Source organism: Cydia fagiglandana, chromosome 14 (genome assembly GCF_963556715.1).
Source record: "Cydia fagiglandana chromosome 14, ilCydFagi1.1, whole genome shotgun sequence".
NCBI classification, from domain to species: domain Eukaryota; kingdom Metazoa; phylum Arthropoda; class Insecta; order Lepidoptera; family Tortricidae; genus Cydia; species Cydia fagiglandana.
Window position 1 is genome coordinate 1,696,034 of NC_085945.1, and position 14,240 is coordinate 1,710,273.

The 14,240-nt window shown below is 36.9% G+C and overlaps 1 protein-coding gene across 1 annotated transcript in view; it reads left to right on the top strand.

Annotated features, from left to right (window-relative positions):
- LOC134670636 (uncharacterized) overlaps window positions 1-14,240 on the top strand; it is a 96,759-nt gene that overhangs the window by 14,947 nt on the left and 67,572 nt on the right. The window contains exon 2 of the mRNA XM_063528445.1: window positions 5,497-5,653. Within this exon, the coding sequence (XP_063384515.1) occupies window positions 5,497-5,653 (157 nt within the window). The remainder of the gene's footprint in view (window positions 1-5,496; window positions 5,654-14,240) is intronic.

A 14,240-nucleotide genomic window follows, 5' to 3' on the forward strand; every position in this document is an offset into this window, starting at 1 on the left:
CCGCCGACATACTACTTATTTAAGGTACCTCATGTTATATTTTGAAAATAACAACAACAAATTAAATGTTTAACATAAAATCAATTTTAATTTTTACTTTACTTCTCTGAAATGCTATCGATGTTAAACCACTATTTACCTTTACTTAGAAACTGCGTAACAATAATAGAGCTAAAGCCGGACACATAATAGCACTGCCTGAACAACATGAATCTAAGGTCATATATTACTTAAAACAAAGTATTTCACTTTCAGTCTTGTTCGAGATCTCGAATATATTAATCGAGATCTCGACCGAGATTGCATATATCGAGATTTTCTGTCAACTAGGTAAAATTTCGAAAATACGTGCGAGATCTAGCGAGATCTCGAAATTGCGAGATCTAGATAGCATTCCCTAGTCCTAGCTGAATTGGTTGTTTCATACACTTACTCTTACTCTATAGAATGTCCAATCCTGCCTTACAAAGACGTTAATATTTATATTTGTCATGTCTATACTTCGTTTCTGAGCATTATTGAAAAAAAAAATACTTACTTGATACCTAGTATTAACCACTAAGTACATAAATAGGGTAATTCGCCAGTAACAGGCCACTATTAGTAACTGGCCACGCCAAACCAAAAATCAAATCTATTCACCTATAAATAGAATTCATTTTAGTATAAGGTGGCCAGTTATTGAAACCTTATACCTACTAAAATGAATTCTGTATAGAGGTGAATAGAATTCTTTTTTAGTTTAGGGCGGCCAGTTACTGGACTTACTGGCGAATTACCCTATTCGATATCGAGTTCCGTAAACGTAAGCCGGGTAAGTAAAAAAGTTCAATCGCAATAGGGTAATTCGTCAGTGGTCACCCCAAACCAAAAATGAATTATATTCACCTATAAATAGAATTAATTTTAGTATAAAGTGGCCAGTTATTGAAGTTATTGAAACCTTATACTAAAATGAATTCTGTTTATAGGTGAATAGGATTCATTTTTAGTTTAGGGCGGCCAGTTATTAAAAGTGGCCAGTTACTGGCGAATTACCCTACTTAGTAGTAGCAGTAACAAAAAGTGGCAATGCAAATTGCAATCAGTGAGGTGCGCGCCAGCGCGAGTACGGGCGGACCGCACGCGTCTGTGTGCGTGCATTACACATACAAATACAGTCTCTCACGCCGCGGTTACGCCCCGTCAGAGCGACGGGTATATTCAGCTTGAAATCTCAAAATTGACTTTTAGCTCAGCACCCGTTTCGTCTTAACATTTTCTACCAAACTATAATAACTTACGAACCACCTCAGTTAACCCTTTAACCGCCATGCAGAGTCTGATATATAAGACATTACATATCCAGCTCATTTCGCCAAAGTCTGATAAATAAGACAAAGATCTGATTTGGTTTTTACAGCACATTTATAACTCCCGTAACTATGCCAACCTTACTCCGCGTGGTACAATTACTGTCGGTGGCGACACGAGCACGCTCGATCAAAAATTGCTGGCGGTAGAGGCAGATAATTGAAACGCTTTAAAGTTTAACGTGTAGTTAATCATCTGACGTAGGTACGTTGGACAGGTGTGATAAACTGTCGGTGAACACTCGCATATGTCTCAACCCAGAGGCAAACAGGGGCTGATTCCGTTTTAATCATTTGATTTTGATACGATGTTGAATTGTGATCCGCCGAGCGACGCTGATTGATGCGTCTTAACAGTATTTATAGGTGCACGTGAGATGCCTGCATAAAAAAAAACAGATAAGTATGTCTCAACTGATATAACGGTAAATTCAAGAATGGTAAATCCTCAAAATTCAAGATTTAAAAATTTTGTGACAAGAATTGTATTACTTGGGTTAAGAAATTGTCCATTTTTAATTGATAATTTGTTACTTAATACAAGGCAGTAAATATTCTTGGCCCAAAATTCATAATATATACGTGACATTTTGTCTTGGATTAAGACACTTTCGAGTAGATTCGAAGAAATTCTAAAAGATCTTGAAACAAATAATATTCCTTCATCCAATTTTTTTTTCTATGAAATGACACAACTGAAGGTCATATCAATACAATACAATATATCTTTATTTCAGAGTACCAGGACTCCATAGAGGAGGTCGTATCAAAATATGTTGAAAATCATATGACATTGTATACAGAATCGGCCACAGTATCTTACAGAATTACCTGGCGCCTACGCGTGCCCTAATGAAGACAGGAATAGCCCCTTATAAATAGCGATCGCAAATATGCGGTGCAAAGTTAAACTGGGCAGCCAAGGCTTATTACCAGGGAGTTTGGTACTCGTATTAATACATTTAATTGAATTCTCTTTGACAAAGTGCGGCAATTATGAAATGAATGAAACGAAATGAAATGAAAATGAATTTATTTAAAAGCCTCACGTGATGGTCTGTCGTCACGTCATGTCATAGAAAAGTAAGCGCCGGTAGCTCCGGCCCGGACCCGGCCCGGTCTAAAGGGGCCCACTGACTAACAGTCCGCCGGACGGTATCGGCCTGTCAGTTAGAACAAAATTTTGACAGTTCCGAACAACTGACAGGCCGATACCGTCCGGCGGACTGTTAATCAGTGGCTCCCTTAACGTGAGTCATCCTTTATGCGATTGGCTGTCCCAAAGAGGATACCACTGAGCTTGTGTCGGAGCACTTAGTGCAACGACGCTAATTTTCAATGGCACTAAACTTATAAATAAGAAATAAAACATTACTAGTGTAAACATACTAAAAACAATGCGAAGCAGGTAGTGTTAAAAAATAATAATGGCTGGCATAAAACAGAATTAGAATTCATTCAAAAACAGTATGGGAACTGATTTAGTATTAGTATGGGAACAGAAATGAATGACGAATGTATGCAACTTACGGCGCGATTCGGGAAATGAGTTAGAGATTAACTAGATGCGATATAGTAAATATATGTGACGTTCCATGGGTAAAGGTACCTTATGGCGGTTAGCTCTTACGCTATTATTAACGCCGCTTCAATATTATTGCAGCGCTATACGACGTAAGCGCTTGCCACCATAAGGTACCTTTTTCCATAGAACGTCACATATCTTCACTATTGCATATCTATTGAATCTCTAATTCATTTCCCGAATCGCGGCGCCAGCCGCCATAGGGTACCTTGCAGTGGAACGTCACATATCTTTACTATTTCATATCTAGTGAGTCTTTAATTCATTTCCCGAATCGAGCCGAGGCGGCTAGGAGCGAGAAGTTTGATGTGTGATAAGATGATGATTTAATTTGTTTTTAAATGAATAAAGTGAATGCGACAATAAACTATAATATTGTAAAATATAAGGACACGGTTTTAGGTTTACCTTCTTCTGGTGGCTTTAATAAATTCGATCTGAACTAGCCACTTGGTGACACATGTGAAAGTTACTTACTAGCCCAAGAAAGATACGCTTGCGCTTTTGCGTTAAATTATAATAGCCTATTTTTTATATATTAAATATTATTATTTTTTATCTACGAATGTACGGCGCGTGTGATACATGTCTTAATTTGCTAGAAACAAACTACTACTTTGTTTAGATGCTTATTAGTTATTAAGCGACCTACGATTTTATAAAATTTATAAAATCGGGTATTTTTATAAAATCCTACACAAAAAATATAAACCAGCAGATCTATTATGGATGGCTTTATCCACGTGACAAAATATCCGTCACTTTTTAACAGAGCGCGAATGAAAGTGACAGGTACCGTTTTATCCCGCTGTCACGTAGACAAGAACGACCATGATATCCGTACTGCGGCGGCATCATGGTCACATTTTTATCACTTGTCATGCCATGCGTCACTTTCGCACTTGCATACTTGTTAGAACGTGACAGGCATGATGACAGATTATAAAAAACCGACCATCTTAGCCCTACAGAACTTAACCGTGTTTGTAGTTGTTTCTTGTCCTTGTCTGCTGAAAATAGTAATGCAAATGCAAGCTTGACCGTTGCACAAGGCTAATACATATTTATCACGAATATATCGTTATAAATTCATGATAAATATTTATCAGCCTACTGCGACGGTTGATCTTGTATTTTTTTAAAGACTGGCAGGCAGTACGCGTACGCAGCAGTATAAGATCAAGTTCACAATTTATTCAAATTTCTAATTTAATATTTAGCTAAATGGACCGTTTAATCAAGTAGTTTTAATTAGTCTTGATTCTTAGTGATTCCATGATTGGTATTAACGCCAATGGCTGCACGTGATAAAATACGATACAAAAAACAAACAACAACACAAAAAAACATACAAGAATTATGAAAGTCTTGCATTTTTTCGTTCGACGTTAGAGCTTTAAAACAAAACATGTCAATCATAGTCGTACTTAAGTTTTTCCCGTGATTTGAAATAAAAGAGTGTCATGTTTTTTTAGAGGTATATTTCACCAAGACACTTTGTGCTTATCATAAGTTGCTGACCAAATATCAATTTCGGCTGACCAAATATAATATTTTTGTTCATCAAAATAGGAATATTCTGCTGACATAGATTAAATAACACCCGATATCTACGATACTTAAGTCATTGTCAATAGAGGTGACAGCAGGGTGTCATCTATTGGGCATTAGCATGTCGAGCACTAGTACCACCAGGTGGTGGAACTATTCCCGGTTTTTTTGTTACCTACACGTATTTTTATTGCGTATTATTATTTACTTCGGCTAAAATCATTACAAGTTGAAATACTGGCTAATACAAACAGATAAATGTCTCCAACGAGCGTGATATCTTCGAGTGACAGACAGATGGGATAGCGCACTAAGCTTTAATATTAATTTAAGTGATACAAGGTGAGAGATGGCGCAGTTTGTGCTACAGTTAATGTGGGTTAGCTTATTTGAGGGCTTCCTTAATGAAGTGAGGAGAGATTTGTCAATTGGTTGCATAGTTTTTATTATTAAAAATCTTTATATTATGGCTATAGCGTATAATGTTTACGTTCGAATTTAAACTGTTGTGAGACATACTAACATTGAATAATGTTACGGTTTAGACTCACTTGTTTTTAGTCACTCGCGCCAAATGTTTCGGAGAGCCTAGGTCTCCTTTCTCAAGCACTAACAGTGCGAGCAGCGTTCACGCAGCGGCAGCGTGTATCGCGTACTGAGTACATTACAGTACAGTGTTTGAGAAAGGAGACCTAGGCTCTCCGAAACATGTCGCGCGAGTGCCTAAAAACAAGTGAGTCTAAACCGTAAAATTATATATTCAATGTTTATGTTTTACGATTCTCGAAGAGAGTTAAGGCCGAGCCACACCGGCTTGCGTGTGCGTGACGTGCAAGCGGTGTGCCGTCTCTCATAAGGATCTGTATACTACAACGCCGCACGCGCACGTGCACGTCACGCACACGCAGCCGGTGTGCACAGGCCTTTAGTAATACTAAAAACATAATGGGCTGTTTTTATCTATCTTTATCTTTATGATGGTGTGATGACGTAGCGCGTTATGTGCAGGGCAGCTGTTCGTGGGCCGACGGCGCAGGGCGCTCGGTGCGGCTCACCGACACCTCGCTACTCACGCTCAGCGAGGTCGAGCGACGCGCACTGCAGCAGGCTGCCTTAGCGAGGCTACAGCAGCTGAACATTGGCACCACTATCAAGATACCTGAAGGTGAGACTATTGCTTTATTTTATTCATTCGAAGATCCAACAGCTATGACATTAACATAAAAATTGTACTAGATACAGGAAGCCAATTATAGGAACTCACAGGTAGTGACATAATACTGAACTAACAGGTAATACTTATACTAAGGTTACGCACTATCGCAACTGTTGCTGAAGGTAATATTCACCGCTGCTTCTGACGCTCAGCGAGGTCGAGCGACGGGCGCTGCAACAAGCTGCCTTAGCGAGGCTACAGCAGGTGAACATTGGCACCACTATCAAGATACCTGAAGGTAAGACTTGTTTGTTGCTGAAGGTAATATTCACCGCTGCTTCTGTCGCTGAGCGAGGTCGAGCGACGGGCGCTACTGCTACAGCAGGCGGCGCTAGCGAGGCTACAGCTGAATATGGGCACCACGCGAACTGTCGAGATACAGTGGAACCTGGATAATTGCAATCTCAAGGGACCGGCCAATTTTTGTCAATTAACCAGGTTTTTCGTTTAAACAGGTCGTGTCAATTAACGAGGTTCAAAAAATCGTTGTGTCAATTATAGAGGTTTTCATTAATAGAGGTTGCGTTCTGACAAATTTCTTTTATGGAGGTGCAAATAACCATTTTAAGTAGATTTACACGCTTACATTCTATATATTGCTTCCGTCTATACTTGCACTTTTACACTACATTAATTACCACTTTATTTTCTTATCATTTGGGTTTAAAAAATTCCCTTGAATTGTAGAAGAAAGTTTTATTAGAATGTAAAAAGCATACTTTGTTTTTTATTGATCTAAACTATTTCACCTACTACAGGCTGTGATAGATAACCAATAAATAAATTAAATTCTGGATGGAGATACAGTGAAACCTGGTTAATTGGCACCTGGATAAATGGAAAACCTCAATAATTGCAATCAAAAGTCCGGTCCCGGTCCCTTGAGACCAAAAGGCCTCTATAATTGAAATTTTGGAACCTCTATAATTGCAATTTAGATTTTAGTGCTTTTCGTAATTTTGCCTCTGTAATTGACCACATCGCAACTTAAGACCTCTATAATTGACACGGTGCTAAAAAAAACCCGTTATCTTTGCTCTTGTTTTTACCTCTATTATTGAAACGAGTCTCACTTATTACCTCTGTAATTGAAATAATGTAGTTGTAGACAGTAGAAACAATATTTTAATAGCAATTATAATTTTATTTATATCTTCACCCAGAATTTAATTTATTTATTGGGTATCTATCACAGCCTGTAGTAGGTGAAATAGTTTTGATCATTAAAAAACAAAGTATGCTTTTCACATTCTAATAAAACTTTCTTCTACAATTCAAGGGATTTTTTTAAACCCAAATGATAAAAAAATAAAGTGGTAATTAATGTAGTGTAAAAGTGCAAGTATAGACAGAAGCAATATATATATGTACCAGAAATCTAGAACGTAAGCGTGTAAATCTACATTAAATGATTATTTGCACCTCCATAAAAGAAATTTGTCAGTACTCAACCTCTATTAATGAAAACCTCTATAATTGACACAACGATTTTTTGAACCTCGCTAATTGACACGACCTGCTTAAATGAAAAACCTGGTTAATTGACAAAAACTGGCCGGTCCCTTGAGATTGCAATTATCCAGGTTCCACTGTATAAATAAAATGATCATTGCTATTAAAATATTGTTTCTGCTGTATACAACTACATTATTTCAATTACAGAGGTAATAAGCAAGACTCGTTTCAATAATAGAGGTAAAAACAAGAGTAAAAATAACGGATTTTTTTAGCACGGTGTCAATTAAAGAGGTCTTAAGTTGCGATGTGGTCAATTATAGAGGCAAAATTACGAAAAGCACTAAAATCTAAATTGCAATTATAGAGGTTCCAAAATTTCAATTATAGAGGCCTTTTGGTCTCAAGGGACCGGGACCGGACTTTTGATTGCAATTATTGAGGTTTTCCATTTATCCAGGTGCCAATTAACCAGGTTTCACTGTATATCCCTATTTGGGAAAGTATCCGAGTCTGTCAGATACTTTCAGTACGTTGTTTCATACGACTATTGACGCTAACTGTACATCAGCAAATGGATCAAATATGGCTTCTAAAATTTCATTATTTCTCTCTTTATTCTTAATATTGCAAGTTCAAAAAAAGATTGATATTGGCTGATCGGTGATCGCGTGGCGCTTTCCATAGAAATCAAAACGCTGGAAACTCCGGCCCGCCCCGGCCCGGTCTAGCGTGTCATCCTTTATCGGTGTAAATATCTCAGTGGATATCACGAGTTCGATTCCCAGGTTCCAAATTCGGGGTGTATTAGTTACCAGTGACAAGGATTAAATTTGAATGCAGAAAAATCTTCGCCGCTCAAATTTAACCTATATTACTTTGACATATAGTTTCCATGTCGAATACTAGTTTAAATTTTAAATTGTGTATTGCTTGACATTTGTATAGTTATAATCAATTGTTATTTCCCTACTTGACGATCATAAAATAAATTCGTATAGATTAGTGTAAAATAATTTATATTGTAATTTAATATTATGAAATAAATAAATCTAAATCTAAATCCAGTGCATCTAGTGCAGCGTCGAATACTAGTACTTCTCTTACAGACTGGGAAAGTGTAAAGTACCACTATGTAAAGTGCAACATCGACCACAAACCGGCCCGCTGAGTCTCGGTTTATTTTCGCGCGACCTCTCCGCGGCAACCCGAGTCCGTCCGAGCGGCCGAAGTATTTGTTGTTGCAATAACCGGGAAATTACACACACAGACTACATTTACTCAAAACTTTATAATGACATCCTTATTTATGAAAACAAAAACAACTCGTAATTATTTCGCGATAATTTTGTTAATTTTTACCAAACACAGTAGGTAGGCCTTTAATCAACATAGAAAAAAAGACGGGTAGTCTATCTCGCCGCGAGATACTGTCGCGCAAATCTTGTGCTAGCCCGGCAGATATCAAAGAAAACGATAATAAATATAATTGAATGGTAAAAGCATTTGTATTTTATTAGTGTCCTTGTGTAGCTGTTCTCTAGTTGACAAAAATATATGTATGTGCATTAAAAATTTTCTCCGTCATTAAACTGCGATTGTACACAACACAACACTAAACCGTACCTATTCTGCAAAAATATACAATTTCAATTTCAGTTTCTGTATTGTTTACTGATTAAACTAGCCTTTCTCTTAAATCAAAATGTTAGAAAGTGCAACACTGCGTTTATAAATTCCTTTGGCCTCTATGAAAAAAGTTGCATGTCGTTGGGGCTATGATCTTTTGATAAATTTAGCGCTGGCTTTTATTAAACTGGTTTAACAAAATAAGTTCAACGCCGAGATAGCACGATAGAAAATCGTTATTGTTTTAAAAGCTGGATGAACCTTGACTTCACCTTTTTATCACATAGTTATATGATGTGCTGACACGTCCGTGACATGCATGATGTGAGAGATGCAAACACATCTGTGCCTATAATCTGAAAAAAAAGAGACGAAATTAAAAAGTGGCAATACTGTAGTGTCGTCCCGTTTTCTTATTTAGATTGATTTGAAAGGGACGACACTATAGTATTGCCACTTTTTAATTTATACCCTTTTTTGTCAGACTATAAGTCCAGCCATATATTGACACATTTATCTGCCAGACTTATAGCGACAGATCTAACACATAATGGTAACATTCCATTTCTAACCGCAGCTGCACTACCGGTACTGAACGCGTCGCTGTCATTGTCAATTTCCATAGTAAAATTGACATTAGTGCAGCTGTCGTTGGAAATGGAATGTTACCCTAAATCTGCACGCATATCAGCTATTCCAAAAGGTCGTACTGATCCCTCAGGTGACCCAGTCCAAAATGCTCTATAAATACGCTGACACGGTGACAAGCTTTCCAAGATGGCGACCAAATAAATGTTCTTACGCAATGATGACGCGGCCGTGACGTCACGGGAGCACTCTAGAATATTTGATCGTCTTTTTTTTGCTTTTATCGTTAGACAATTGGCCGCAGACGTCGTAAATAAAACGTACATTGTTTTAAAAAAAGTTTTGAGATTATTTAAGGCAGATTGTGACGTGTTTGTGACGTCACGGTGTCCCGAAATAGAAGATAGTTACGATGCTGCTTTTATCTTTTTACGATCGAGAATGGACATTCTTGACTTAACCGTCTATTCAACAGCAGTTGATACAGTACTTAGCATTGTGATTATTAATTGCTATTGATTCAACTTGGACAATAAATCAAGTAATTGTACCTATTAAATATTTTTATTTGTAATTCTAAGTAGTCACACTACTATTTGAACTATTCTGTAGCATTTTTATAGGTAGGTACTTATAGAAATGATCAAGTCTAAACCAAAATTAGCCTGAGTAGTTTGGTGGAAATGTCTTTGACTAGTTTTTGGGTATCTGACGACCATGGACCGAAAGATTCAATCGCAAGTGCCGCAAATACATAACTACTATATATAAATTTATAAACTAAAATAGATGTCATTTATATGCTATTTAGAGAAAAAGTGACCAAGCCCTCCAGTGGTGGAGGCCGACGAAACGAACTGGCGTCTTCAGCGCGGCTAACGGTCTAAATTGCATTTTTACTTCTAAATTAAGATCTCTACATGTGTATGTCAGACAATTACATAAGAGTGTTTATGTTACTTTTATACAAGTACCCTGTATCCAAATATTTGGCATCGGCAATCTATAGTACAAGTCACATGACATGTACAATTCTTATGTTTCTAAATGAAAAGCCGATCTTCACAAGAGACATCATTGTCCGTAAAAGCTTTTTCATTTAGACGGATTATAATCTATTATTTTTGATAGAATCTGCACGTAATAGGTGTCTTAATTGATTGTATTTTGTACGGTGCTGTGCGTTAGTGGGAATTAATTATAAACAATTCGAAGTGTGTGTGTCATAACTGGACTATATTTACGTGTGTGGGAGTATGGGGAATTCCCTAAAATCGCCAAGACTTGGTAAGCGTTAGAAATGAAAAAGTATGGAGTAATATGAAAAACAACAACACAATACAATCAGTACAATCTTCTCTGCTTTGCCCTAAGGTTGACTGGTAGAGAAATCCTCATGGCATTAAGTTCGCCTTTTGAAACTAAGTTAATTCTTTTGTGCAATAAAGTATACATAAAAATAAAATAAAATTAAAACTAATTCTAAGCTTACTTGTAGGCGAATTGTGGATAAACTTGATCAACGTGATAAAATAAGTGTCGCTTTTTAACATCACGCGATTGATATTGTGTTTATCACGCTATCACCTCGACAAATACTAGCATCATATAGATTCAGTCGGCTTACTTAGCCAAGGTGACAATCGCTTGCGCTTCGCCATCGAATCGCTTTGTGTCTCTCTATCACACTTCCATGAGTGTGACTGTGACAGTTGCTACGGAGCGTTAGCGATTGGCATGTTGTTTACGGGATCAGGGGGCCTAGCCAAAGTGACAGTCGTTGATAGAAAACGCTTATCGAAACTTAAACAATAAAGTAGTCACGTGACTTTCCATAGTATCTGTTATCCCGGTACATTTTGTTTTATGATTTTCGCAGATCGCAGATGTTTTAACGAATGAGTTTTTATGGGTGACAAGAAAATATTAATAAATAAATATTATAGGTCATATTTTACAGAAATATAAAATGTGGAATATGGAGTTGTTTAAATCGAACTTTAATTCAAATAAAAAAAATTACGTTAGGGCTCATCCAGAAATCATGTCATCATATTTGGCCTATTTTTGACCCCCCCTACCCTTTGTAATATTTTGTGATTTTACCGTATGCGTGGTAGAGGGCGAAGCGCGACTATGCTTAGTCTGGAGGATGTTTTGTCTGTGACTCGAACAGACTGCGAATGTTGACATGTTCAGTCGACTTAGCATGTTTAGCGTTGATTGATTGATTATAATTAAATGCGCAATCAATGAGTTGTTTACGCAATGACACATCTATTAGAAATGCAGTGATTTTATTGTTTGAACTTGAAGTAGCTTTTTGCGTATTATTTAACCCTTCGTATGTCTAATAAGGAATGCAAATCGGTTATTTTTTGTATGGAAATAACCGCGGTTTCGGTTAAAAACCGATTATTTCCATACAAAAAATAACCGATTTGCATTCCCTAATGTCTAAGCACTGGGGCCAAATTCGACATGTACAACTGTCAGATTTCGCATCCACGTCAAATCAACAGTTGATTTTATTGCATGTCGATTCTATCAAGTGTTGATTCAATCACCTGTGGATAATATCATTTGGTACCTACAACCAAAACTCAACTCTGAACTCGGGGTGGTTCGGTTTGATTTTGTCGTCACCTAACTGTGGATTGCTAATGTCAAATTTTGACATTGTACGTATTCGAGAACTTATGATTTTTCCCACGTCAACGGGAGATCAACACGATACGTCAAAAGTCGCTTGTCGAATAGGGGTCCTGATCAGTGCGAACGGATTTAAACCTATTGTATTAAACAAAGGATTTTAATTCGTGCGCACTGATCAGTGCTTAGACAGATGAAAGGTTAATAGAGGAAACAAAAGTGATTTAGCGAAAGTTTTGTATTACTTAATCTTCTTAAGACGATTAAGCCTCCTCCCCCCTTATGTTAACATAAGGAGGTTTCGTTCAATTGTATGAGTATTTATTTTACCTATTTTTAATTGACTCTTGCCTATGCCTAATTGACGTAGGGACACAAATATTTGTTTTTTCCGGGTTCCGTTTTTACCCTTTGTGTACGGAACCTTAACAAGGATTCATGTCATGTAAAATGTTATGCCTAATAAATGTGTTACGGACATCTTAAGGGTTATATTTGACTTCTTACAATGGCAGATCGACACATTGCTGCTTAACCGTTTTTCCTACTTCTTCATTGTTATAAACTCTACAATACAGAAAAAAAAACAGACATCACATCTGATGTGCATAACAATTTTCGACGTTAAACAAAAAACTCGTTTAGAGCATTATTATCAAGAATCCAGGCGTAGGCGAAGCTAAGGCTAATCTTAAAATAAAGATAATTCTTTAGTAACTGGGCTGGACTCTCTATTAATAACAGCATGTAATCAGGAGGCTGGTTCTGATGTGATAATGTGATATGGTTTTGATATTTTGTTATGACCTTGAGTCGCAATAAGTGCGAGCAAAAAGCCTTATGAAAAGACTCCTGTACCGCTACCACCAGTTTGACAGTGATACTACCACCAGTTTGACAATACACATATACACAACATAATCGGCTCCCAGCTGTCTAAACAGAGAACTGAGAAATTGTCCCGTCATTTTGAAAGTTGTATATTTTGAGGGAAATGTCATGGTGGAGCAGGAAGGTGCATAAACATTCAACATAACGGTTTCTATATAGCGGAAGCAGTTATAAAGTTGACCCAAAAATTTTTTATTAAGCTATGAGCTTCATCACATATGTTCCTTGAGTAATTCTAAGCATTTCAAGCCTGGGAGCCAATAAGAAATGTGTGTCTACTCGGATTTGTAATGGATTCAAACTTTCAACCCCTTTTTAACCCTGTTAGGGGACGAATTTTACAAAACGCTGAAATTACTTTTCCTGTCTTTTAATAATATCCCCAAATACAAAGATTCAAGTCCCGCGTTCGAAAATTTTTTTGATATCCATACAAACTTTCAACTCCTTTTTCACCACCTTAGGGGATGAATTTTCAAAAACGCTGAAATTCGTTTTCTTGTATTTTAATAATATATCGTTTTACGAAGTTTCAAATTCCTAGCTTAAAATAAAACTTGAACCCCATACAAACTTTCATCCCCTTTTTAACCCCCTTAGGGGTTGAATTTCTCAAAATCGCTTCTTATCTCTTGTACACTTTATAAATGTAATCTAGTGTGCAAATTTCAACTTTCTATCTTTTGTAGTTTCGGCTCCGCGTAGCAAAAATCTCCAACCAAATTTTTCACCTTTTTACGTTTTTCTTGTAAAATTACTATGAAATTGAAAAAACAAATATCAGCAATGAATTCTACGTCTTTGGTTTATACGAAAATGATACCAAACTTGCCCTAGTACCCACCAGGATCAGAGTAGATTTTTTTTAAAGATGACGGATGGCGGCCGTCTTTGTACCCCACCCTCCCCCCCACTTCACGCTAGAAATGCTTAGAATTACTCAAATATCAGATGTGATGATGCTCATAGCTTAATAAAATTTTTTTGGGTCATGTATGGCAGCGTTACATAACTGACTCCAGTAATAACTGAATATAAAAGAAACTGGATGGCGGGTTGAGAAAGTGTTTGTTAGATCTGTACCCATACGATGAGTTACTGACAGTGTCTAAACTAGGGTTGCCAACTTTGTTTTGGTGGAATATAGTATTTTCCAGAATAAGGCATCAAAAATATAGTACATTTCAAAAAAAATATATGTAGTACTTTTAGATACAATACTAAACATGAGTGTAATATACGTTTAGTCGGAAATATAGTATTTTAGCATACGATATATTTTTCCAGAAGTATATAGTACAGAGAGCCAAAATATAGTACT